Raw genomic sequence first — 24,796 nt, forward strand, 5'->3', positions numbered from 1 at the left:
CTGAGTTTAGAGAACTCAGCTATCCTACATATAGATGCCTACGCTCGGGGTTTGAACAAAAACTATTTTTGGTGAAGGTCTTCTTAGATGGTATCTTTGTTCCCTTGTCCCTGGGACCTTCTGGACGGGAGCATGGTAATTACTAGATGTGGTTGAATTTGCTTGCTTTGGCTTTTATTTCATTTGGGCTGCAAAGCAGAGGATAATTACATAGCAAAGACTAGATCAATTTCTGCCAGTTGCTGACTCTGAGCTTGCTTGAATTTGTGTAATATGTGTTGATGCTATAAATAAGAGCGGCTCTGTCTCTTGCACTGAAAACTTTTTGTCAACCATGCAATACTGAGATTTTTTTTAGGTATTAATTAAGTTACGGGTATGTATAGGATGCCATGTGTTGCTCGGAGGGATGGCAGATTCTTTCCATGTGACCCAATTTGCAGTAGGTTTGGGTATGACAAACAAGGTATCTGAACAAAAGGGTTGTTCGCTGAGTCACCCTCCCAAAAAGAAGGCAAAACTGAGGGTGTCTAAGCAGTTGTTTGGCTTGGGTTCTCAGTGAGACGTTTTTGTCTGCATGTCTAACATGCTCACCATGGTGTTGTTGTTGTTGTTGTTTCTCATCTTTTTGGTGTGTATTTTCAGTACTACGTTCAAAGGCAAGGCACCAAAAAGAAGTACCAAATATAAGGAACCAGGGCAAGAAGGAGGGTGCCTGCTATGCAGATATTCTGGGCAACGACTGGGCACCAGGCAAAAATTTCAGTAAAGACAGAAGAGGCGAAAGTGGGGAGAAGAGATTCAGGCTCTTTCTTGCTCAGTTCTACAAGCAGTTAACATTGAAGTCTCCCTCTCCTAAGCATTATTAGTATTATTATGGTGTCCTGTGATACTTCATCCCTCTTGGGTTTAAGGTAATGGTAGTTTTCTAAGCGTGTAACATAAAAACCTGAAATGGTCATCAAGATCTGCTAATTAAAGAGACGGCAGACTCATTTAGAGGCTGAGGCTGTCACGAAACACCACAGCAATTATCTCTGAGCTTTGAAGACCCGTTCTTCAACAGGCAAGCTCCTGGATAAAGACCACATTTTCTTTCCTCCTTCCCTGCATAAAATCTGCTGGAGAACTGGTGCTGGTATTCAGTGTCATGCTCCTTTCTCTTCAGTGTGTTCTGCTCTTGCCAGAAAGCATTTTATTCAGGCTGAGCATGCTCGCTCTCTTTTAGCAAGCCCTGAAGAGGAGGAAAACTGAGAGATAAGAAAAAGGTGGGGTGGCCTTTGCTCACAGTATGTTACTTGCATGATGGATGAGCATGAGCTGGTGAAAACTGGGGGCTGCTGGTGTAAGCTAATACACACCTTGAAACTACCCAGCCTTTCTGTAGCTGACTGAAATACACATTGCGCTCAGAACTGTAATTGCAGGCACATTTTCTTGGAGCCAGGCACCTGACACCGTAGAAACTGGAGTCAGTGGTGCTTCACTCCCCACATCTAAGACTGATACTATGCTGCATCTGCACTAAGTAACTTCATGTAATGAGCCTGGTGGTTCAACCACTGTTTTGGCAGAGCTCATGATGAGGGAACACTTGCCTGCACCTGTCAGAAGACGGTTTTTGCCAGGCCAGGCCTAATGACTTCATGATATTAGTCCTTATGGTGAGGGGGGTATCAGCCAGCCTCCCAAAATCCCTTCCCATTCTTTTGGTTTGCAGGTCCCTGGCAAGAAGGAGGGGGCTTTGGTTCAGTTTGTTGCTTCCAGAGAAGAAGCATGTGCTGGGCTTTTCCACATCAGTTGGCCTCTTTCAACATCAGACAAGCAGAATATTATTACAAGGTTGGTGCACATAGAGCAAAAAGTTCTGTTCTTGAATACAGAACTAGAAATGAGGTGACAGAAGGGAAAGGGAAAGCTAGAGCTGAGACTACGTCTTCTCTTGTACTTGGGGGTCCCTCTTTGGGAACTGGGGAAGGATGCAGCTGAACTGTGTGGGGCTGAGACCTCCCACCTGCCTTCTCCCACAACTACTTAAATCTAGTCCCATGCCTTTTATCTTCTTAAACCAGCATCTCCCCTACATTTCTTATCTCCTGCTTTTCTTCCTAATCTGTATTTTAACACTTGCATTCATATGTAAAGGTGAGGAATAGGGCCCTTCCCACTTCCTGGGCTTTCTTGGCTTTCAGGTTTGTATCCCGTTCTTTTCACCAGTGCTTTCCCACCAACTCGAATGCCCTCCCTGCTGGTCACAGCCTTTCCAGAAGTGATACAAAGTACTCTGTGTGGAGTTTTCCAAAGTATTTTGATTTGTGGAACCCCTAACATGTTTCCAGTAAAATTGTGGATACCTATATAGAAAAACTCCCTCTAAATCATAAAAAGTATAAACTGTACAACAGTTCTGCTAATTGTTTTGTCTCTGGTATGCTCCCTGCTTATCCTACGACATAGAAATACAGATTGGGTATTTAGGGCGCTGTCTCTAAGCCACCTTTTTCCTTCCCTTTCTCACCATCCCTCCCCACTTTTTTGCACATACCTGCTAGGGGGTTTTGGTGCCACAGCAGGCAACCAGGTGTTACCAAGCATCCTGGCTCTGGCTTACAGCAGTCCTGCCACCAGTGGTTAACTGAGTATAGTGGTTCAGGTCAATTCCATTGTACATCTGGCCTGTGCAAACTTTTTGAAAAGTGGATATTTTTTTATTTTTTAATACTGACCGAAGGATGTTAAGTGTTAGCCTTTTATAGACTAGAGTTTATAAAAGAGTGATAACTGGTATACCTGGAGCTTGCTAGTTTCCAGGAGGGAGACTAATCCAGGATAATTCTTACTATTAGGAGAAAATTACTCACTTGTTATTTTTGAAGTACATAATGGTAATAGATTTCCATTTACCTTCCTAGGTGGCCCAGGGCTTCCTGCTGCTGCCTAACTGTCGGTTTTGTTTCAAAGAAGAGAAAAGAAGGAACAAAAGACTCAATCCATGATAGCTGTAGTAGGGATTGACAAGTTACCCCAGCTGGTGCAGCATGCACACCCAGGAGTGACAAGAAATTCAGCTCAGTTCAGCTGCAGATGAATGCTGTGACATTCCATGGAAACTACTGGATTGATTCTTTACCTTTGGCTATAGGTAATTACTTTGCCTCGTGCAATTATGTGGGGTAATCAGAAGTAGATTATACAAGCAATAGCAAAACCCATCAGTGCATCCTCTGCATTTGTGATCTGTTCCTTTAAGAGTGATTACGATTTTTTTACTTTTTTTTTTTTCTTTAGCCCAGCCTGTCTCTTGCTTTCTACCCAGCTGATCAGTATGGCATAGGAAGGGAAAATAAAAGTATACTCTCAGCATATTACTGAGTTCTGCTCATTTTTACAGCATGCTATTTAGTACAAACCCTTATTGGAACTGCAGTGGAAAACCTGAATGATTTAAGGACTCTAAAATTCACATTTTCTTCCAGCCTGATATCGTGAAGGACTATTAATACACCAGGCAGACCTCTGAAATAGATGCAGCTCAGTAAATGACAAACACATTTTGCTTGGCTTGGAATATATTAAGGCAGTTATCTTGTGCTCTCTCTTTAATATTTTTTTTTCTACATAAAGTGGTACTTTTTTGAAAGGTGAAAAGTGGCAAGGTAGCGGACAGTTTCTCTAATAAAGGTTTATAAAGTTCCCACCAGTCCATTACCTGAGAAGTGCTATCATGCTGCTATGCTTAATGAAAGAACAGTCAAGTAAATTGTTCCTGGGACTCAACTTAATTACATGCAAGAGATGGAAACTTTGCTATCAAAGACTAATAAAATACCAGGTGGCTTTAATGAAGTCAGTAAGGTGGCAGTTTTAAACTGAAACCTGCTGGCTTAATAATAGAAAAGACAGTAGATTTGAGCAAGATGTTTTATAAGCAGCGTGTCATTTCTCCACTGCAAGGCAAGAGACACATTTTTTAAGCTGCATTAGCAAGAAACGTTAAGTTCATTGTCAGTGTTTATCCTCTAAGCCTCAGACTGAAGGGCCTATAGCTGGAGGAGATTTCTTATTGAAAAATTCTTTTAGTCTGAAACTTGGCATATGATGACTAGGGGGATTTTTCTTAATGCTTGCAAAGCCATTTATCCAGATATGTAATTGAAATCAGGAGATGCCTCAGAATGACATGGCTGTGACTGATACTAAATTTTGAGATATTAAATAAGTAAAGACGCTTAAAGTTTTAGACCTTTAATGTTGACCCATTTTATAATGATTTGGATGTTTTCCTATAAATTTTTAAAATACCTGTTTTGGGTCCATTGTTATGCTGAGAATAACTTGCCTTCCTCACCAGTCCTGCAAATTTTTTTCGTGGTACAGTAAAATTAATACGAGTATTCCAGTTGTATTCACAAATACTGCAAACTGGTAGATTGTTCGAGGCACTTGTGCATATTTCCATTAAAAGAAGAAAAAATAATTTTTAAAAAGGCATTTTTTCAAAGTTCATGTTAACATTAACAGCATCCTGCAGGATTCCTGACCTCATGGGGAGCAGTTTTTTCTCCGCGGGTGCTTTCGGGGGCCGGTTTGTGTTTTACAGGGTGATGTTGTTTAAGGTGTGCCTGGGCACGAGTTGCAGAACCAGCGGCCAGGGAGGGCAGTGGGCTGTCAGGTGGGGCTTCCTGGCGGAGAATAGCCAGACTGGTCCAAGCGGGCTGCTTCTGAGCTGTGAACAGGGGACTCCCCCAACACACACGCTCCGATGTCAGTCTCGCATGTTTGATCAATACCACTTTCCACTTAAAACAGGAAATTAGTTGTTGTACTCCAGAGAAGACTCAGGTTGATTCAGTAGTTGACAGGCCAGCACCTGACTTGCATAGAAAGGGCAGAGCCGCTGTCACTGCTGCCTGGTGCTCTGCTGCTGGCTTGGCATGGCATGATGCTACCTTTCAGTCTGTTTGCCTCTGCAAATCAATAGACTAGTTCTGTCAGGAGCCCTGATGAACATCAGGAGCCTCGTGCTTATTTCTCTCAGTATCTTTCACAAATGATGTAAATATTAGAAGAGGATCCTTTGCTCATCTGACTGCAGGCTTGTTTCACCAGTCCTGCAGACTGACTGATTGGGGATGGGGGGTGGAGGCATGTTTGCCACAAAGAACAAACCCCGGTTTTCTACAGCTTCTGCCTTTAAACTAAAGATTTTTGTGACAAGCTTTCTCTGCCATTTATCAGATGTATTGAGAGATTTCATATCACTTTTCCCCAGCTGGCATCCTGGCTTTAGATTTCTTCTCTGTGATGAGAGCTGCCCAGTAGACCATTGGACTGGAGACAAAGGAGGTAATATAGCGTTTCTCGTACAGTGAACTTTGTTTGGCTACACTCTTCCTCGCACAATCTAAAAAAAAGGCAGGACCGAATCTGTGCCCAAGAGTAATGAAGGGGGTAGAAAGTGGGATAACCTGGCGATCAAGAGGACTGGGGCACAGGGATTTCTGCCCCTCTGCTCCTATTCTGGATACTTCCTTGCTCTAAGACTACATGTCATTTAGGATAAACATTATTAGAGTAGTTAGCAACTGCCTTATAGCTTTTGTCACAGAAGATTCTGATGGTGTCTCTTGGCTTGCATGTTGAGTGTGAGATGTTTGGATCTGGCTGTAAGCACTCCTGATGCCAGAAACTCAGGACCATCTTGTCTCAGTTTGAGTTCCTAAAATTAGGGGCTGTTTTGGAAATGCTGCCCCTTAGCTCTGTGTGAGATAAAACTTGCAATCCTGATGTAACTTTTACCCACACGGCGGGATGCCAGGAGGACTGAGTGGCTCTAAATATTGAACAATGGCAAGTCAGCACTATGAGCAATTGTTGTGAGTCAACATTGAATCCCTGCCAAAGATGCTTTTTGCAAATAAAATTTAGCACTAATTTATCAATGGGTTAGTTCATAACATGATGTAAAGCACTCAGTACATAATGAATCCTTCTGGATCGAAAGCAAATGCTCATAATGACTTTATTATAAATAAATACTATGTTTAAGTGGACCAAATCAATGTAAGGGTATTGCTGTGTTTCTCCACTGACAGTTTGCTACTTTCTGTACTACCCACAGCTGGCAGAGAGGGTTTTGTTAATATTTTTTTCCTGTTTTGTTACCTTAACAAAACTGTCAACACGTGTTCTTTACTCCTTGCTGTGCAAGTGCTTCAGTGAATCCTGTGTACCGCCAGGTAAAGCCCCGCTGTCCCTGCTGCTCAGAGCCCTTTCGCATCCGTGGCCCCTGGCAGGCAGCGCTGCTCCTGCTGCTCCCCAGCCAGCAGTCAGTGCCGCGGGACCAGAGACAGTGGCACAAAAGCAACCGCCTCAAATTCTCTTCTGCATGCCACACTCTGCTATTGTCGGGAAGGGCTTTTTCTAGGTCATTGTCCCCACGATGAAGGTGATCCATCTGTTCTGGTGCCCAGAGCTGATCCCGGGGAGAGCCCACCTGAATGCTCTCCATTCCTCCACGGGTTCTGGTCTCAGGCCTTGAAGCGAGCGGCAGCTGGGTTTATCCCAGCTTTCCCCAGAGTAACCTCTCCTCTCTGTGTGCATCCGCTCCAGGCTGATGCATCATCAGGCTTGGTGGGTTGTTTAAGTTTATTTTGGTTTTGTCCGATTTCAGCGGTGCCGCTTGCAGTACTGAAGATTCAGCACCGCAGAGAGCTGGGCCTTCTGGGGCTGCTGCCGCACCCTCCGTGTGCTCAAGCCTGCGGGAGGGCTCGAGGGCTGCAGCCGAAGGCTGTTGAAGCAAGAGCTGGCGGTGGCTGTTGGGGGGAGCGAACAGCTTTCGGCTGAGATGGGGAAGCAGCCGTGGGTGCCGGCGGCAGGCGGATCCCTAAGGACAGGTTTCTCGCCCGAGACTCGGACGGTGCCTGCGGGCCCCCGGGCAGCCCCGAAGCCCGCCGGTGCCCCGGGCGCGGCCCTGCTGCCTGCAAACCCCCGTTTGCCTTCACAGCCCTCGGCGGGAGGGCTCGGGGGACGGCCCCGTCCCCATCCCACCGGCGCGGCGGGCGGGGAACCGGAGCGGCGGGGCGGCCCGGGGGTCTGCCGGGGGCGGGGGCGGCGGCGGCCCCTCCCCGGGGCGGTGCCGGTGCCGGCGGCGGCGGCGCGGGCGGCGGCGGCGGCGAGGGGCCATGGTGAAGATCGGCGTCCAGCAGCCGCCGGCGGTGCTCAAGCCGGAGCAGGAGAAGGAGAAGGCGAAGGCGGCGGCGGGGGGCGATGGGGCGCCGGGCGCCGTGCTGCTGCCCCCGGGCGCCGTGAGTGCGGGGCGGGGGCGGGCGGGCGCCGCGGCCCGGGCTGTGTCCCCCGGGCTGTGCCACTCGGGCTGTGCCCCCCGGGCCCCGCGGGTGCCGCCGGTGGCGGCCCTCTGTGCGCCGGGTTTTTTCCCTTTTCTGCTAAGTTAGAGCCGGTCAGAGCTTGAAAGTGCGTGCGTGGGGCCGGGTGTCTGCTCGGAGCTCTGCTCCTGGTAGGAGAGGTGCCCGGGGGAAGATAAAAGCATCTGGTTTTATGGATGTTAGCTCGTGTCCTAGAGGGCGCGGAGGCATCTGAAGTTTGGAAGAGTGGGGAGGGGATGGGGCAGGGTGGTTGCACCATTACGGGGAGTGACATCCATGGGTACTGAGGTGAATGGCCAGTGCGGACAAGGGGCATCAGAACTCATCTCTTTGGTCTAGGTGATTTTGCCTGGGGGAGCGTAATTTGGGATTGATCGTTCATGGGTGCAGTTCAAATTCTAACATCTCTGAAGGCTCAGGGTTGGCATGGAGAAGAGGCGAGAGGATCAAAACGGCTGGTGCTGGAGCAAGATAGGAAGCAAGGGGATAAGAGCATGCACAGCTCTCTAGATGCTTTGCAGTTTTCGAGATGGGAGTTGACATGCTGAAGTTGAACCGCTCTGCTGGCTTCAGGTGATGGGTGTCAGAGGGGAGCGAGTGCTTCTGCCTGCAGAGGCTGGGATCCTGCCAGGTGCGAGGTGGATGAAGGCGTTGGGGCACCCCTGGCCGATGCAGAGCATGGCTGGGGCCTTGGGGTGGAGTTACGCCAAGTCCCATCCAGACCGCGTGAGTCACGGGCAGGCGCTGGCCCGCAGCGGGTGGTGCGGCCGGTGCCCCTCTCAAGGAGGAGAAGATGAAATGGGCACTGTTGCGTTTGGCCAAGAGTTGAGTGTATCTGAAGCCTGTTGTGCTGGAGAGCCCCCAGCTTGCAAGCTCTTCTGCGAGGGTAGACCCGCTGGGGTAAATATGGCATTGTGTAGTGGGAGGGTGTTGCTCAGAGAGGTGGGCCTGACCCACAGCATCAAGTCTGCCTTGTTACAGTGCTTCTGTATCAGAACAGGAGACTAAAATGGCATTTCTGTATTCCTCACAAATGCCTTAGATTGTGCGAGCAGTTTGATCATTTATTGAACCCTATTATCTCCCTGACTCAAAAAACTATGGGGGAAGCTGTAGTTTTGCTCCGTTCCTGCAGCAGTGCAGAGCATCCCTCCTCACGTGCCTTACTGAGCGAGTGGGAATTACCTGCCCCAGAGAGTTGCTCTGCAGTAGGGGCTGCAGGAGATTGCTCAGTTCTGCAGAGAGTTCAGGGAGTCGCTTCTATTGTAATGATCCCTTGCATCATGCACGGATGTGCTCGCGCCTCTCAGCTGGGCTGTCAGTGTCTGAGTGTGCTCAGTCTGTCATGATTGCATCTATTAATGTAATGCTTAGGAGCTGTATAGAAACCTGTAATGGGGCAATGTGGCCAACTGTGATCTCTTGGTGATTTCCAGACTTCATCTTTTGTAATTACGAACAAAAGAAGGTGGTAGGGTTTTTTCCCACCTTTGATGTTCAACCCTGAAATTTGACTATCACACTGGACTTCCAGCGCACACTGCCATAAAATCAGTTTTCTGCAGCTGGGAAGTCGGTCGTTCTGCCGATCCTGCACAAGCTCGGGCAGGATCTGGCTCCTTCTCACATGCACTGTGAGAAAAGGAGTTTAAACAACAATAAAATAAAAGTAACAGAAGCTTATTTCCATCATTAGTGCTGCCAGATCCCAGCAATCAAAATTATTCCAATTCAGGTCCTGCCAGATGAATGAAATTGGCTTAGGTAGCAAATAACAAATCTTGGGTTCTTTACATTGCCTTCGGCCTTTCTCTGACTCCTGAGGGGCACTACGTTGTTCTTTTAAGCCCACATGAGCTACAAAGGAACATAAAAACGTGAATGTAGAACAAAGACTCTTCAACAGTCTCTTAATTCCAGCAGACATGCATGTAAGAAAAATCAGCATAAGACCTGTGACAGAAGGGCAGGAGCAGGTTGCTGTGAGTCGGTACAGCATGAGGGCATCCAGGGAGCAGCACATCCACTGACAAGAAGGTGGCCTTTTCCTGATGCTATTTTTCAGGGTATTGCTATGACACTGCATTCTTTTGTAATGGTCTTTTGGTTGTAGTTTGTACTTAGCTGGACTGAGGGTGTGTGCTGCTTTGTAAAACACCCAACTTGTGGGGTTGGTCTTTCCATAGCCAGGCTTTCTTGCCATGCTCTCTCTCTTGCTGCCAATAATTCCTGTCTGTGTGTGTCTTGCTCTAGCTGCCTTGCAGCAAAATGGCATTGGTGACATGCAAACAAGATGCTCTGCATTCCTTTCTTCTTTGATCTCACAACTTCAGTCCCAGTGATAGGAGCCAGAGCTGGGATATGATTCAGCGGCAGCTTCCGCAGCCTGTGAATTTTGGCAGGTGCTCCATGAATGCAAAGATGTGGCACGCAGGAAGATGTCTGTGATGCTAATGCGTCCCGACAAGTAGTAGGTGACAGCAAGCTTGCATGTGCTGAGCCTTGTTTCTCCCCTGCGCAGCTCAGTTTGAACTGGAAAGACTATGCAGTTTGAACTCTGTCAGAAAAATCCACGTAATTTTGAGGCAATTGCAACGTTTTAAGGGCTTATAAAAGAAACAGTCTTGTTGTCATTAGTAGGAGCTGGGAGGACGTAGCAGCCTTGAGCAGAAGGCAGTTTGAGGTTATGCAGTCAGTAATTTGTTGTATTTGCTGGAAAATATTTTCTCAGTTGCAAAATAGTATTCAGTGAATTTTAATTGAACTCCAGATTTACAGTCTGAAATGGAAATAAATACATACGCTGTGTGTACTGCTCTGGGAAGTATGCTCCTTGCGTTTGTGATGGATGTTGAAATCCACAGGAGCTGAGTAAAACTGATGATGGCTGGAGCTCTCTAAAGTTTGGTTTGGGGATTTTTTTGATTGTTTCCTTCTAAACCTTTTCTAATACTAGCAGCTACTTATTCTGCAGAGACAGCGCAAGAGCAGGAGGAGAAGGGGTTTCATTAAAATTTTCTGCTTCACAAGGGGTAAATGATAAGAACTGGAGGGAAGAGGCGCCTCTCATCCCTCTTGCTCTGTATGTAGCAGAGACCGGCTGCTCAGCTGCCCTGGCTAAGAGCTCTGCCAAATGCTCCTCCCTGCTGGCCCAGGGTGAATCGTGCCTTACAGCAAATGCTGCGGCACAGACTGTGTGTCCGTGGGGACCGGGACAGTTTGCAGACGATGGGAAGACATCTGTGCGTGTCGGGGGATGCTTTCACAGAAGCCTTTTGGGGAGAGGAAGCAGAAAGCAAAACCTGTTGTCCTGCGTCTGGGAAAGGCTGTGCTGAGATGGCACGTGCGATCATGTTTGTTTTTGGCTTGCCAGAAGGATGAACGTTGAGGGGAGGACGGCGTCTGCTCAGGCTGTGGCTACTAGGTCTGGTTGGTGGGAGAGAAGGGCATTACGGATGAAGCAGGAGGATTGGGAGAGTGCTCTCTATACCTGCAGGCACTGGCAAGCCTTCTGGAAACACCTTGGCAGCGGGTCAGAGGCCCAGGGGCTGCAAGGGGCTTTCCAGGGTGCACGCAATGGTGTCCTGTGGGTGCGACTGATGTTTTGCGCTTGATTGGTTGCAGTAATACCAGGCTTTGGTTTCGTGCCTTTCCTCTCATCCACATTACCCAAGACTTGACAAGACTCTTCCTTTTGGTGGGCTTTGGATCACACACACCCTCATCATCTGGAAATGCCTTCCCACAAGGAGCTGCTTGCTGCCCGGTGCTGGATCCATCCAACCCTTCTGTCTCTCTGTATGGCCTCTTTGTAGGCTGCACCTCAGCATGACCGTCCCATGGGGTGCTTCAGCCTCCTGGCTGCAGGGCTGCCACTCCCTGGGCGGCTGACAGCGAAGCTGCCCCAGCCTCTTCCTTGCTGCCAGCCTGGGGCAGCTGGCAGCAGCTCCCGCACCAAGCCTGGTTGCTCCGTTTGTACAGAAATAGCCGGGGAAAGCCCTGAAGCCCTTGGGGAGTGTGTTCCCTGAGGGGGCGGCTGCCTCTCTGGTGCCCGGGAAGCTCTTCCCTGGCTGCCACTGCGAAACTCCCCAGTGAGGAGCAGGTCTGCTGTGGATGTGGAGCTCTTAGCAGACAGATAGTGTCGTGATGCTGGGGCTGTTGCTGTGCCCCCACTCCCCTGTCTTTTCTTGTGCTCAGGCAGGGACAGGGAGCTCTGACTGCTTTGCATCTGCCCGAGTGAGCCTGAGAAGACGCGTGCTTCATGGAAGGTGGCAGCAGATCGGAGCAGGACAGGCAGCAATGCTGCTTCTGGCCTTCCCAGAGGTACTGGTGTGCCGTGAGCCATGATGGTCCAGAGCTGGGTGCCAGCGCATGGGGCAGACGGAGGAGCGGCAGCTCTTGCTGGCCATGCAGGCAACTCTGCTGGCCCTGTAAAGTGGGTTCATGCCAGCTTGGTGGTAGCTGCTGTGCCAGTGCAGTGCTGCGTTTTATGAGCGACCGCCTTGCAGGATGTTTTTGGGTGGAAGACAGATGGTGAGGGAAGGGGATGTGAGGAAAAGTCTTTTAAACAGGCTTTTTCACAAAGCAAGTTGTAAATCCAGAGAGAGGGAGAAAAACTAGCTGGCAGCGATGTGGATTGATTACGTTCGTTGACGTGTTTGCATGTGTGAGTCCAGGGCTGATGCTCCTGAGCTGTGGGTATTTTCACCGTGTCGAGGTCTTGATTTAGGGGTCTAAACACAGTAGATATTAATTTGAAGAAGCTGGCTCCTGTAACAGAAGATTATTCCTGGCCTTTGCCCAATGCCCCTGTATCCACGCAGGCTAAAGTGATGACTTCTTTTTGTGTCCTGTATGGAGTCATCAGCTTAAAAAGAAGCGTTGTCGCTGGTTCTTAGTTCTCCGTGGTTTTGGGATGCCTTGGAAGCAGAGGAAAAAGGCTGAATTAGAAAAACATCTCTGGACCCTTACAGGATCCGTTCTAGTGAGGTGCTAGACTTGAATATCTTACTGGACTCCAGACATGAATATTTCATATTCCAACTGAGCATGACAAAGGATCTGGCTAAAATTGGCAGGGGGATTAAGAGAGGGAATGACTATTTCTAGCAGAAATGTTATAAATGTGACTGAATTTGGAAATGCAGAGCTCTCTTTCACCAAAGAGATATAGACTGATGAGCTGGAGACAGAGAAACTTGAAATGTCTGTCTAGAGGTGTGCGTTCTCCCAAAGCTGGAGGAGAGCCGAAGCCAACACAGCTTTGCACGTAGGTGCTCTTTACATGGGAAGAACCTGTTGCACTTGCCTGCTTTGGGTGCAGGAAGTTCTCTGGCAAAACACAGAAAACAAAGAAATATCTTTAAAAAGAAGTAGTTCTAAAAGGGAACAAATAAACCATATGAAAGCAAGAGGCAGAAGCTTTTCTGCACACGCTGCATGTATTAATACTGCAGTGCTATAGGTCCTGTCCATAGGACAGGAACCCTCCTTGCTCTGCTGGAAGAAGCCCTGTGCAGTGCAGTGATAAGCTGAATGCTGGTTTTCACCCTGTCGTTGCGCTGTGCTGCTCGCGTGGCTGTTTGGGGAGAGGTGGCCTGGCAGGTGGGCTGCATGGCTGCTCAGAGGAGAGGAGCTCCTGCGCAGCAGAGCATCGCTTCCAGGTCTGGCGAGACGGAGCATCTAGGGGGGATGAGTTGCCCTTGTGCGCAGTTTTGCAGTTCCTGCTTTTGTGCTACCAAATCTTTGCTCATTAATGGGTTTACAGGAGATCAAAAAGGCGTTTTCCCTTCTGGACAGGTATTTTCTTCCCAGGTGATGTGTGGGAACCTAGGCATATTTTGGGTTTTTTTAATGCCAGTGTTACCATTTCAGTGAGGACAGTGTGAGGGGTTTAGTTTTTTTTAATCCATCCCTCTGCGTTTTTTTTGCAGAGTTGTCTTCCTTGCTGCTGTGCCCTACCATTGAAGTCAGTTTGAACAATAAATCTGAGAAGGGTAAATTTGCCTCCTCTCTTGCTACTGTTAAACTAGACGCTGTTTCTTTGTCGTGAATTCTTGAGTGTAGGACTGACTGTCAGGGTTTTCCTATGCTGTTGCTGGGAGAAGAGATAATCGCTGTCAGTGTTTCTGAAAGGGAACAGTGACTTCATTTTACGGTGTGACGCTGTAAGTCCTGATTTTCAGGGAAGAGGCAAATGTTGTAACCTGAAATCTGGTTCCTTGTTAAGACGCTTCAGCTTGAACTCTGGGAAGCGCTGGACTCTCACCCCTCTGCTCAGAGTGAACAGTAGGAGTTTACAGCTCTGATGTCCCCTCTCATCTGCAGAGCCAGCAGAAGGCAGTACCTTGGCTGTTCCAGCTGGTAAGCGCCTTGGGCATGGCCGTGTCCTCCTTTGTACCAGCCTTTTGGGAATCTCTCACTGCTAGTGGATGAGTGAGGCAGGACAGCAATGGCTTAATTGGCCACAACCAGATCAGCAGTGCTTGTCGCCCTTGGCAGCACCCAAAATGCCTACTTTGCTCTTGACCATCTCTGCCTGCCTGACTGTAGAAGCTTGGAGGTGGGTGCTGTAGTTTTAAATTGTACATTTGTTCGGACCCCAAAACTATCTGGACATGGAGCTTCCTGGGGGGAAGCAGCGGTTAGAGCCCAGCTGCGGTGTTCAAGTGAGTCCTCTGCCCCGCCGTTGCTCTGCTGTGGTACTTCATCAGGATCCAAAGCCATCACTGATGGCGAACAACTTCAGGTGAGATCGTGTGAAACCTTTTGATGTGTGTGGTCTTTTCCCTGTCACATTTTCCACTTTCAAATGTGTTGAGACAGCACCCGATCCTTCGTACTTTTTGCAAAATCAATCGCTAGTTCTCTTGGCTTGTGCCCAGAACTCGCTGGGCCTCTTGCACAGGTTGGTAGGTGGTTTTGTTTTATACTGGAGAAATTGTACAGTTTTAGTCTGGAGAAAGGTGAGTGTGTGGCTGTCGGAAGGGAAGTCTGTCCAGCTCCTTCTGGAGGATGTGGTCCCACTGTCCTGCCATGGGACAGCTCGTGGCTTTGGTGGGCAGTCAGGCTTGTAGCTTGCTTCTTCCCAAGCCACACATGAAGGTGGAAGCAAGCAGGCTGGTTTTGTGAGCAGCTGGTAGCAGCTTCTCTTCACTCACCTAGATGGAGAAGAAAGACAGTACACTGAGAACAAGCTGAAAGCTGTTGGCATTTCCTTGCATCAGTTTCTCAATGTTCTTGAATATTTTTGGCATTGGTCAAAGATCTTTCAAGGACCCAGGTGTCTGCCCACCTGCATATGTCTTTACCTTTGAATCAAGTCTCCCTCTTTAGCTTTGCCAACCCCTCTATGTAAGAGCTTCCCTTATTCCCAGAGCAGTCGCTCTGCTTCACTCTTGCTTGAGCTGTCTTTTGTCTTTAATTGCTCTAGATAGGTTTTGAGACCCAATGCCAAAGCCTAACCTTCATTCTTCTTCTGGGGAAAATTCCCATTCTTTTAATGCCACCTCCCACTTCAGGGTTGCAAAAAAAACCCCTGGCCTTCACTTGGCCATGCTTCCTCCTTCCCTGTCCCAGGTGAGGTCTGCACAGGTGCTCCAGAGCCTTTTAGCTGTGGTGGTGGAGCTGCCCTGGGGCAGGGACTGATTCTCCCCATCGTCACAGTGAGTGGCTGCAGCTCCTGTTGATTTCTGGAAATCAGTCCATGTTTATCAGACTCCGTATTTTGGCAGTCAGGCTGTTAAACACCCAGGTTGGGGCATTTTTTGCCTCTTTATCACAGCTGTTTATTTTCTCTCTGCCTGCCTGTCTGTTCAGTGTGACGCCTGGGACTCTAGCTATGTGCCTGGTAAGAATAGGCTTCTTTTTACAAGGGGCTTTGTTGGCTCTGCTAATGCTCTGAATGGTTTTACTCCTGGGAAAGAGGAGAGGGAGGCTGGAAAAACTCCAGCTGGAAGTTGTTGTGCCTCTGCCAAAAAATAAAATAAAAAATATATATGGAAATGAATTACCCCTGTGCAAAGAGGGAGGAGAAACAGCCCCTTAGTTCCAGAAAGAGATGGAAAAAGGAGAAAAGACGGGGGTTTATATCTCTCTTACTGACGGGGGAGAAGGAAAATATGATCACTGAGCACTTAGGAGCTCCCACATGCTAGGTTGCATTTTGAACATCCTACTGTCTTTGTTGTATAGCAACAAAGGTGGGGGTTTTAATTAGCCAGTGGTTGTTTTTGATATTCTAATTTCCAGTGCTGTGAAGTGACTCCTGAGGCAGGTGGCTTTGCTAGTCACGTGTGGTGGTGTCATTTAAAGATGTGATTAGATTCATTTATTGCAACCTTCTTGCCTTCGGCTGTGATAGTGTCTTAATTATAGCCTTTTTTTCTTTTTTCTTTTTTTTTTTTTTTTTTTTTTGGCTTCCAGGCATCTTTGAGTCCAAAAGCCATCGGTTGTGTTCTCCGTGGAAAAGCTGCTGCGTGCCCTGCACAAGCGCTGCTCAAGTGCTGCGCGCAGGGAGTTCAGTTGCCTTGGAAACTGTGTGCTATATATATGTATATGTGTGTGTATATATCTACATGCACAAGCGCATTATTTTCTTTTCTGACCTAATGCTCTTCAGCCTGGAAGGACTCTCCTTCCAGGTAGTAGGCTCGTTCAGGGGCCTCTCATTGCTAGTGCTGAGCACTGACCCCTGTGACTCTCTGCCAGGGCGATGGCTCAGGCACTGTTCCTCACTTGGTGTCACCTGGTGTTTCTCTTCATTTCACTCCCTCTCCTCTCTCCAAGCATAACTGCTCTTAAGGACAGGACTCATTTTTTTTGTTCATCTGGCAGAGGAGCCTTTTTTGGAGTGTGGGAGATGCTTCAGTGGATGCAAGGATGAACTGCCTTTGCTGTGATGGCTTATCTCTCTCCGTTCCTCTTCCCTTCTTGTCTTCCTTCATCTGCCTTTTCCCTGAACATAGTCTCTCACTTTCCTTTCTCCAGAGCTGTAGCTTGGCAATCACTCCAGACCCAAACCCTGGCTGGCCACCCGTGCTCTCTCTGGCCATCCCTGGGGGCTGTTCATCACCAAGCTGCCCTGGGTCTGAATGCCTAAATACGGGAGGAGTTGTCTCTGGGAGGCAGGTCTGGATCTCCTTGCCCTACAATTTGCCCCACAAATTCTCTGGTGCTTTTTGTTGTACAGAGCAGTGGTACTAAGTGCTGGCAGTGCCCAGCACCTGCATGTAGTAGGGATGCTGTCTGTGGGGTGGATGGACGAGAGGGCTTTGCTTCGCTTGCAGGAAGAGCAGGCTGCGTCTCTGCAGACATGGGGGTCGCTCTCCCAAGAGGCGACACTCAAATCCAAGCCCCAGTGCATTGGAGGAGAGGTCAGTCCATACCAGATTATACCCACTGCAGTAGCACTACAATTTGTCAGCAGTCAGCTGTGGGGTTTTTCCATCTGAAGTCAATGGAGGTGTTGCTATCACAGGTCCTTATATTTTGTAAAGCGGTAACTGATTTTGACTGTGAATATGGGACTTGATGTGCTGAAGGTAGAGACCTTGAACTGATTTTTTTCTTTTCCCATACTCCATATCGGCCTTTGGTTACCAGAAATGAGTAAACAGCGAGATCAGTTAGATTTTTCTGTTGTGGGTTTCTCAGGTTTTGAGTCTTCTTCCTTTGAAGAAGCCACGGCTGCCTGTGGTAGTGGCTGTAGTTACGTCAGTACATCTACATCGAGAGCTCAGGCTGCTGCTCCCTTGAAACAAGCAACCTCCCAGAGAGGGATGACATATTTTGCTGCCTTTCAGATAGCACTCCTCTCCAAACCACATCCATTTGAGTATTTACTCTGCATCACATTTCTCTCCTCACTTGTCAGTCATCGAAATCGCACCTACTATTTTTGGTTGCCCCAAGCTTCTTTGCCTGTTGGGGATGTATATTTAGACACTTGCCGGGCTGTGTTCCTTGTTTGTCAGGCCCTGCTACACCTAAAATGAAAGATATCAAACCTGCATGTTTCAGAAATGCTGGAAAAATGGAGAACTCAGAGCTGTTTGCAAAGCTGAAGAAGCAGGAAAAGGGCATGAGCTGAGCCCATCTCTGCTGAGGCGGTGTGTGATTCAGGGGGGAGCAAGACGTGACATGACACTTTTAATTTCCTCACTTCTGTCATCTTCAGCAAGATGTTGGTGATGATGGAGTGATAGAATCAAATATCTATTTTTCATAAGCCTGTACTGTATTAATGAGAAATATCAAAGGCAACACCTCACTGGGTATGGTTCTTGCTAGCAGCTTGTGCTAGTGTTGTGTGTCCAAAAGCTGAGGACCTCCAAGGACTTCTGCATTTTTTTAAAAGGCTAAGTTCTTCAAAAAGACGGAGGACACCAGGGCATGGCAGCCCTGCTGGGAATCTACACGGTTCTTGCTGTAAGAAAATCTCTTGTGCGGGCATTAGACCTGCTTTGCAGGCTGGAGAAGGATGCAGAGGGTGAACAAGGTGCTGTGGAAGCCCAGTCACTGGCACTGGGGAGTGAAGTTTCCAGCTGGGAGTGAATGCTTGCAGGCTCTCATCTTCCCTGGCCTTGCAGGGCCGGAGCTGCTGACCTGGGGCTGGGGAGCTCAGCTCCGGGCTGCAAACTCCCCTTGACCCCATGTCTGCAGCACTGTGAAGCCCGGGGGGTTTTGCTCAGCAGTAGGTGCCCTCGGCAGTGCCTGGCAGGCGTTGATGGTTTCCCTGCTCTGTCTTCCTCTGGCTTTTGGACTTGATTTCCATCCTGTGGACCGGCCACCGCACCTGTAAAGCACAGCCAGGCTTCTGTCCAACACCCCCTTGTAGGAGAGGCGCTCCTTAGCCATTCAGTAACAAATAGGGATAACAGGACACCAGCCATTTTCATTGTGTCCTCAGCAGGACCTGAACTTTTGAAGAAAATCCCCAGAGATTGAATTAGCATTTTTTTTTTTTTTTTTTTTAACCCTCAGGCTAATTTCAAGTCTCCTTTACCAAATGGTCTGTATCATAACTTCATCCTCTCCCATCTGGGCACCTGCTGCCTGTCCTGTTCCTGCACTGGCCCCGTGAGCAGGCAGGGTGCTGAAGCATAGTAAAGAGCCCGTTTTATCCAAGGAAAGGAATTTCTTTTTGTATTCCAGTATCCTGTCTGCTGCCAGGTGCTGGGTTGAGTGTCTGTGAAGCAACCGTGCCTGCAAACTGAAGCCAAGTCAGCACGTCTGGGTTATTCAGGCTTGTGCGCTGGAGCTGTCTCTGTTTCTTGCCCGGTGGGGTGAAGTATTAGCAGGAAGTATTAGCCTGGCAGAAAACCAAGACGTGCAGGCGCTCTCCTTGAGAGAGAGATGCTTTCCCCCATTACCCATGCGGAGGAAAAGCGAGTTGTGCCTTCCCTTTGGATTGCAGCCTTTTCCAGTTTTCACACTGGACAGGGAGCTGGACCGGCCCTTTCTGTAGGGTCAGCAAAGTGGAGGCCTCTGCTGCCTGCACTGGCGTTGGAGCATCTGGCAGTGCCAAGAAATACGGAGCAAAGAAAGGATCATCGTGTGGAGTGGCAGGGTTTTCCTGCCCTGAAATCGCAGTGGGATACTCTGCAGAGCTGTGGATCTGTCTGTGCATCCTCCTTGCGTGCACATCTGTAATGCCTGGGCTGTGGACATTGTGCTCTTCTGCTGCTGCTGTCACTTTTCCATCTGTTCATTCATGGAGAAGCAAATGAATGTTTGTCCTCTGCACAGCCCAGAGAGGGGAAGAAGGGCCTTATGTTGATTTTTGTGTAAAATATGCCCGTCTGTTGGAATATCATGTTTAAAAAGATGAAAAAAGAAAAGGAGAGCCCATTTGCTGAACTGAAATACCTGTCCCAGGGATGGTTTTGACCCCAACCTTTCCCATTTCTCTTGGCTAAAAAAACCCATAGTTGTTTGAGGCAGAAAATTAGTAGGATGGCTTGTTGCAAGAAGAGTGTCTGATTAATGAATTCTTATGGAATATTGATAAACATCTGGTGAACGTACAGCATTTTTGTGTGTTAATATTTTGATTTTTGTCCTTGGTGGAAATACATGTCTCAAAGGTGCGGTCTGCTCTTCAGGAGAACCCCACTGCCAAGTCTAATTCTTTTCCCCACCACTGAAATTCATGGAGGTCGGGAATGCTGCCAGATCTGCAAAGCCTGCTGTGCAGCATGAGCGTGCTGCATAGTTTGGTTTGCCGGTTGGTCCTGGGGGTCTTTCTGGCAGGGATGGCTTTCCTGCAGCTTGCTGCTGGGACCACCTGATTCTCTTTATGATAAGGTTAGCTTAGGGGAAGACTGCTCCCTTGCTGGGGAGCCCGGCGTTCCTACGGCAAGAACAGATGGAGATCAGCTGTGATGGATTTCCTGTTTTTTAAAATACCCACATTTCTACTGCAGGGAGTGGCGGTCCTGTGGGGAAGGAGGTACGCTGCGGCATGAGCGGGGCAGCAGCCTGTGGAAGAAGCTGCCTGGATTTTTCCAACCTGGTGAAGATTTGTTATCTTGGGTAAAATGCTGTTAAAGCAGGTTGTGCACTGCTCGGTCCACAGGCTGTCAGCACTGAGAACGCCTCCAGCCCAAAGCTCAGGTGCTGACTGATGTGTAGTTGCTTTTAAATGGTAATTCATTCATCGTGAGAAAGGCTGCTGGCCTTTTAATCTGCTGGACTGGGAAAGGAGATGCGTGTTTCAGTGAGGGTTTGCAGAGGTGATTTTTATGCAGTATTTTGCAGGACTGTGGTTAATTGTTCCCCTTGACCTGCCTGGCAGCATTTTTAGCTTTGCTGCCTTAATCTCCTCTCCATCAGAATGGTTGCTGTTGAGTTTTTCTTTCCTCCCTCAGAATTATGAGGTTTTTTTCCTTTTTCCCAGTGTTCTGTAACTTCTCCCAGGGCAAAGCTCTGCTTCGCTTCCCCCACCTCCTCCAAAAATGCAAAGCTCAGGCATTTTTCCCAAAGCCAGGAATGCTTTGTAGGGAGCCGAACTCATCTCCTTTGGCGGTGAGGGGTGGGATGTCTCGCTGTGTCTTTGGCTGTGCAAAGAGCACAGACCTGCTCTAGCAAATAGCAAACCAGTGAGGGCTTATTTGCCCCTCCCTACCATTCTTCAAACACAGTTTTTCTTTTTAGTGGGGGTAATTTTTTTTCTCTTTGAGCTGCTGTGTCCTTCTGAACCCTCTCCCCAAGCTCTCTGTGGAGTTAGCACTTGCAGCTCACTGAGGAAGCGAGCAGTACATTATCCATCACGGGAACCTGGCACCTTTTGGATGTAATTCACTGGCAGAGCGTTAAACATTTTCTCAGCTGTGCTTCAGTGTCAGTAGCAGGAGATACTTTCGTTCCTCTTCACCCCCACTGTCTGCACTCTTTCTCTGATGACAAGTGTCTGGGGAAATTTGTTTTTGTGAAACACTTGACATACAGCATGACTTTCCTGTCCTAGCAGTTCATGTCAGAGCGCCTTTAAACTTCCTCTAGTGATATGATTTTTTTTTTCTTTCTTCTTTTCTTTGTGGCTTGTCACAGTTGCTGCCCCTCATCTGTAGAAGAAGGAGAAGGGAAAGATTGGAATTGAACTTAAAATGTGGTATTTTTCAGTTTGCTCATCCCTTTATTTGCTGGAGGAGCAGTTACAAACTGATTAAAAACTGATCCTTCAGTGTAGGGAGCTGGCGGTGAATAAAGGTGCTTTCAGCAGCTGGGATGGAGAAGAAATAAATATAGATTAATTTCTCCTGGAGGCGTGCTGGAATTGTGGCTCTCCCAAAGCAATTTGGTCTTCGCAGTTATCAGTCTGAATGTGGCTAGAAAAGAAGCGGTCGATAGCTGGAGCAGTCCGCGTTGGCTGGGAGTGGAGTGGAGTGGGTAGCAGAGGGGTTGCAGGATCCTGGCTCTGCCCCTGTTCTGTACCTCGATGGAGCTCAGGTGCCGGGGAGGTGGGGGGGATCCCCACCTGGCAGGCCCCCCATGGGCGCCCCAGCGATGCTGGTGCATCAGGGCGCCCCAGCGATGCCCTTGTCTCAGGGGCTGGAAGGACCTGTTAAATTTGTTTCTCCAGCCTCTACAGGTCTCTGGCTAGCCGTGGAGAGAGCATCTTTCTAATCCAACACATCAGATCACATACCGTGGAGAGGGAGTTAATCTGCAGGAGCCCTCCCTGGCGTGCCTCTCCCCTGCCTGCCTGCTCAGCTGAGGGCAGCTTTCAGCTCTTCTGTGTGGAAACTGGGGCATCCCTGAAACAGCTTCTTTCGTCTTCTTCTGAAAGGCCTTACATCTTCCTGCTTAACATTTCGGAGGGTTATTTTGGTAGTAAAAACAAGAGCATTGTAGGCTGGGATGAGTGGTCCCCAGGAGGTAACCATGCCTTTGCACTGCCCTCCTTCCTTTTCGAGGGCTGTGATGAGGTGAGCTGGCTCCTGTCTATGTAGTTTGGGCAGCACTCTAAAAAAGGCAGATATGTTTTCTTTTGATGCTCTGACCATGTTCCTGGAACGTGTGCAGGAATCTGCTTGAAAAGGAAGTTGAGATCAACATAGCTGTTTGGGTAGGCTCACCCCAGCATGGCCAGGAGGTTCTTCTCTGAGACCAGTAATTTCCACCTCAAAAATGCTGCAAGAGTGGCAGCATTTCAACACAAATTTTTGAGTGTAAATACGTAAATGCTGTTACATTCAGTAGCCAGGAACTCTTAGTTCCTCATTTCCTTTTTTTTGGTTGATCCATCGCCCACTGAAACAAAGCTTGACTTTGTTCTGAGCAGTTGGTGGGAAGCAGAGTATGCATATATATGTGTATGTTCACGCACATATATGTAAAAAAATAAATATATATATTTGGGGGCTGGGAGAGGAAAATGCATTAGAAGTGTTTTACTCTTGCCAGAACGCTGCCAGATGTGAAGCCACTTTGCAGGATGGTGCCTGCCTTCTTCAGTTGCAGACAACGAACTCATGCATGGCCTTTGCATAAAATATAGTTGCTTTTCTGATCCCTTGCAGTGGCAGCTGACTGATGCTCTCGTTTTCATCTCCCAGGAGGAGCCGGCTCCCGCGGTGCAGGGCCGGAGGTCATCGCTCAGCGGGGTGTGCTACCTGACCATGGGTCTCCTTGTGCTGCTCCTGGGCTTGGTCTTTGCATCGATGTATGTGTACAGATACTTCTTCATCACCCAGGTACGGGCGAGTCGGGAAGCTGGCTCTTCAGCCGGAGCAGCCAGACAAGCTGCTTCAGCCTTTGAAAGAGGTGGTGCTGTTATTTGTTGCTTTGCACTGCAGTAATTTGGGAGCCAGTCCTCCGGGCACTGCAGACGAGGCATGTCTTAAGTGGCAGGCTCAGGCTCACCTCCATCCTGATTCCCAGGAAGGGCCTTTCAGAAACCCTCCTTTTCCCCTCCCTTGTGGCTTTGTTTTGCCTTTTTTTAAAAAACTCCATAAAAAATATCCTGCTAGTTCTGCCTTTTAAACCCAAGATCACTGCTGTCAGGGGTAAGGCAGTCTGAAAGCGTGGCTTTTTGTAAGGGGAGAGCAAGCCCTGGAGAGAGCAGGGAGGTACAGGCAAGGGAACAGCTTTTTGCAGTAGGCTTTTTAGGCCCTAGCACAGCAAAACTCTGTAGGTGTAAGAAAAATAAGTGCTGCTATTAATAAAGCAAGTGGAGAAGTGAAAAATAAGCGAGAGACGGTATGGAAGGTAAGCCCTCAACGTCCATTAAATTCAGCACCTTTTCTTCCATGTTGTCTTTGCAAAGCCTGGCCTAGCTGAGGCACTGGGCTGGCAGCGTTGTGGTGGGTCAGAGAATAGGGAATGAGAGAGAGCAGAGCTGCTTTTTAAGGAGGAAACTGCTGAGCTCTGTGGCTTCCTGAGTGTTTAGCCAAGAAACCCCAGAGCATTGATTTGCACTGAAGCCCTCATTCTGCTGCAGAGCAGCTATTAGTGAATGAGTTCTTCCAGGACTGCCGGCTGCCTTCATCTCTGCAGCCAGCACTTATCCACTCAGCAGTATAGTCTTTTTATACACTCCCTTGCTCCATTAATTTTCTTGCTGTCAAATTAATTTGCAATCTTTGTTTTAAGATACATCAGCACTTTATTACCCATGCTCATTTATACCCGATCTGGAAACCTGTGACAACCGTAGGGCTGCTCAACCCTCCCATACACTGCTGTGTTAGTGTGATGGGACCCTGTTGCAGGGCTTTTGGTGTAGACATTTCCTTATGAGATGAAGCCCCTGGCGTTGAGGGAAGATTATTGACCAGGTTACGGACAGTGTTCAGTCCATCACCCGGTCAATAGCCTGCCCTCGGCGCACGCTGAACGGTGCTGGGAAATGCCTGCTGGCCCATTTGGGGCTACCCGTTGTCACCCCCGCTGCCTGCCTGCGATACCAAATGGCAGCTTATATCCAATTACACAACAAAGCCCGTTCAACATGGTCAGAGATGCTTTGGAGACCAGGGCAACGGGACCTTTATGTCTCAGTCTCTAGTGGCTGCAGTTTGTCCCTGTGATCTTCGTGCTCAGACTTCATCACTCTGTGTTGGCTTTCTTGCCTGTAGCTTGTGCTTCTGGAGCCTTGGAGAGCAGCAGCTCCTGTTTTGCAGCGAGGCGAAGCCACTTTGTTTTGGTCCATTTGCCATATACAAGCTACAAGTGCCTTTGGAAATGTTACTCTGCTTGCCCCAAGCTTATATGTCTTATGTAGAAAAATGCAGTTACTGTAAGCCCTGTCTATGGAGGGACGTTAACAGCCCAGTTAGGAAATTTAAGAGCCTACAGGCAGTCAGTTTGCCTTTCTGAATTACCCCTTGTGAAATCCCACAGGGAATCCTTTACTCCCTTTGGACCTGGCTAGCAGGAAGGGAGATGTGGTCATTTCACAAGGGTCTTTTGCACTACCTTCATCAAGAATAGTTTCTGGTAAAAAGACTGATCTTGAAATATTCTCAAGCATCTGTTTGAAAAGGGTGTCTTGACCCAGTATGGCTACGTTTCTTCCTGTGTTTGCTGTAGTTGTTAGTAGGGTGTATGAGTGTTGTACCTCCACCTGGATCTCGTCCCCACAGCTGCCCCGCGAGAGTGTGTTTCACTGCGGCGTCCTTTACGAAGACTCACTCTATTCGCCGTTCAAAGGGCAGCTGGAGTTGCATGAAGACGTCAAGATTTACATGGAGGAGAACTACGAGCAAATCAACGTCCCAGTGCCCCAGTTTGGAGGGAGCGACCCTGCGGATATCATTCACGATTTCCAGCGAGTAAGGAGCTCGTGGGGCCTTAGGGGGTGTAGCATGGGGCAGAGCTGGGGTGCACCAGCACGGTGCTCATGGCCTAGTGCTATCACTGTTGTCATATATATCTACGATGATCTTGTTACTGAGCTGTCCTCCTTC

General features: G+C 48.5%; 1 protein-coding gene across 6 annotated transcripts in view; it reads left to right on the forward strand.

Annotated features, from left to right (window-relative positions):
• The window catches only part of ITM2C (integral membrane protein 2C), a gene marked incomplete at its 5' end in the record, with an annotated part of 48,919 nt that overhangs the window by 15,680 nt on the left and 8,443 nt on the right, over positions 1 to 24,796 (forward strand). For 4 of the 6 annotated variants that reach the window (XR_014229032.1, XM_082320104.1, XM_082320103.1 and 1 more), the window contains 3 exons: positions 7,185 to 7,307; positions 22,445 to 22,582; positions 24,473 to 24,661. Coding sequence is in view for 3 of the 6 variants with exons in the window: in XM_082320104.1 (XP_082176230.1) it covers positions 7,185 to 7,307; positions 22,445 to 22,582; positions 24,473 to 24,661 (450 nt within the window). Of the gene's footprint in view, positions 1 to 1,720; positions 1,843 to 2,912; positions 3,143 to 5,272; positions 5,347 to 7,184; positions 7,308 to 19,810; positions 19,921 to 22,444; positions 22,583 to 24,472; positions 24,662 to 24,796 lie in introns of those variants that run through there. The other 2 variants (XR_014229030.1, XR_014229031.1) reach the window with 2 other exon arrangements.

The sequence above is a fragment of the Platalea leucorodia genome (assembly GCF_965183815.1).
Source record: "Platalea leucorodia genome assembly, chromosome: 8".
Taxonomy (NCBI): Eukaryota; Metazoa; Chordata; class Aves; order Pelecaniformes; family Threskiornithidae; genus Platalea; species Platalea leucorodia.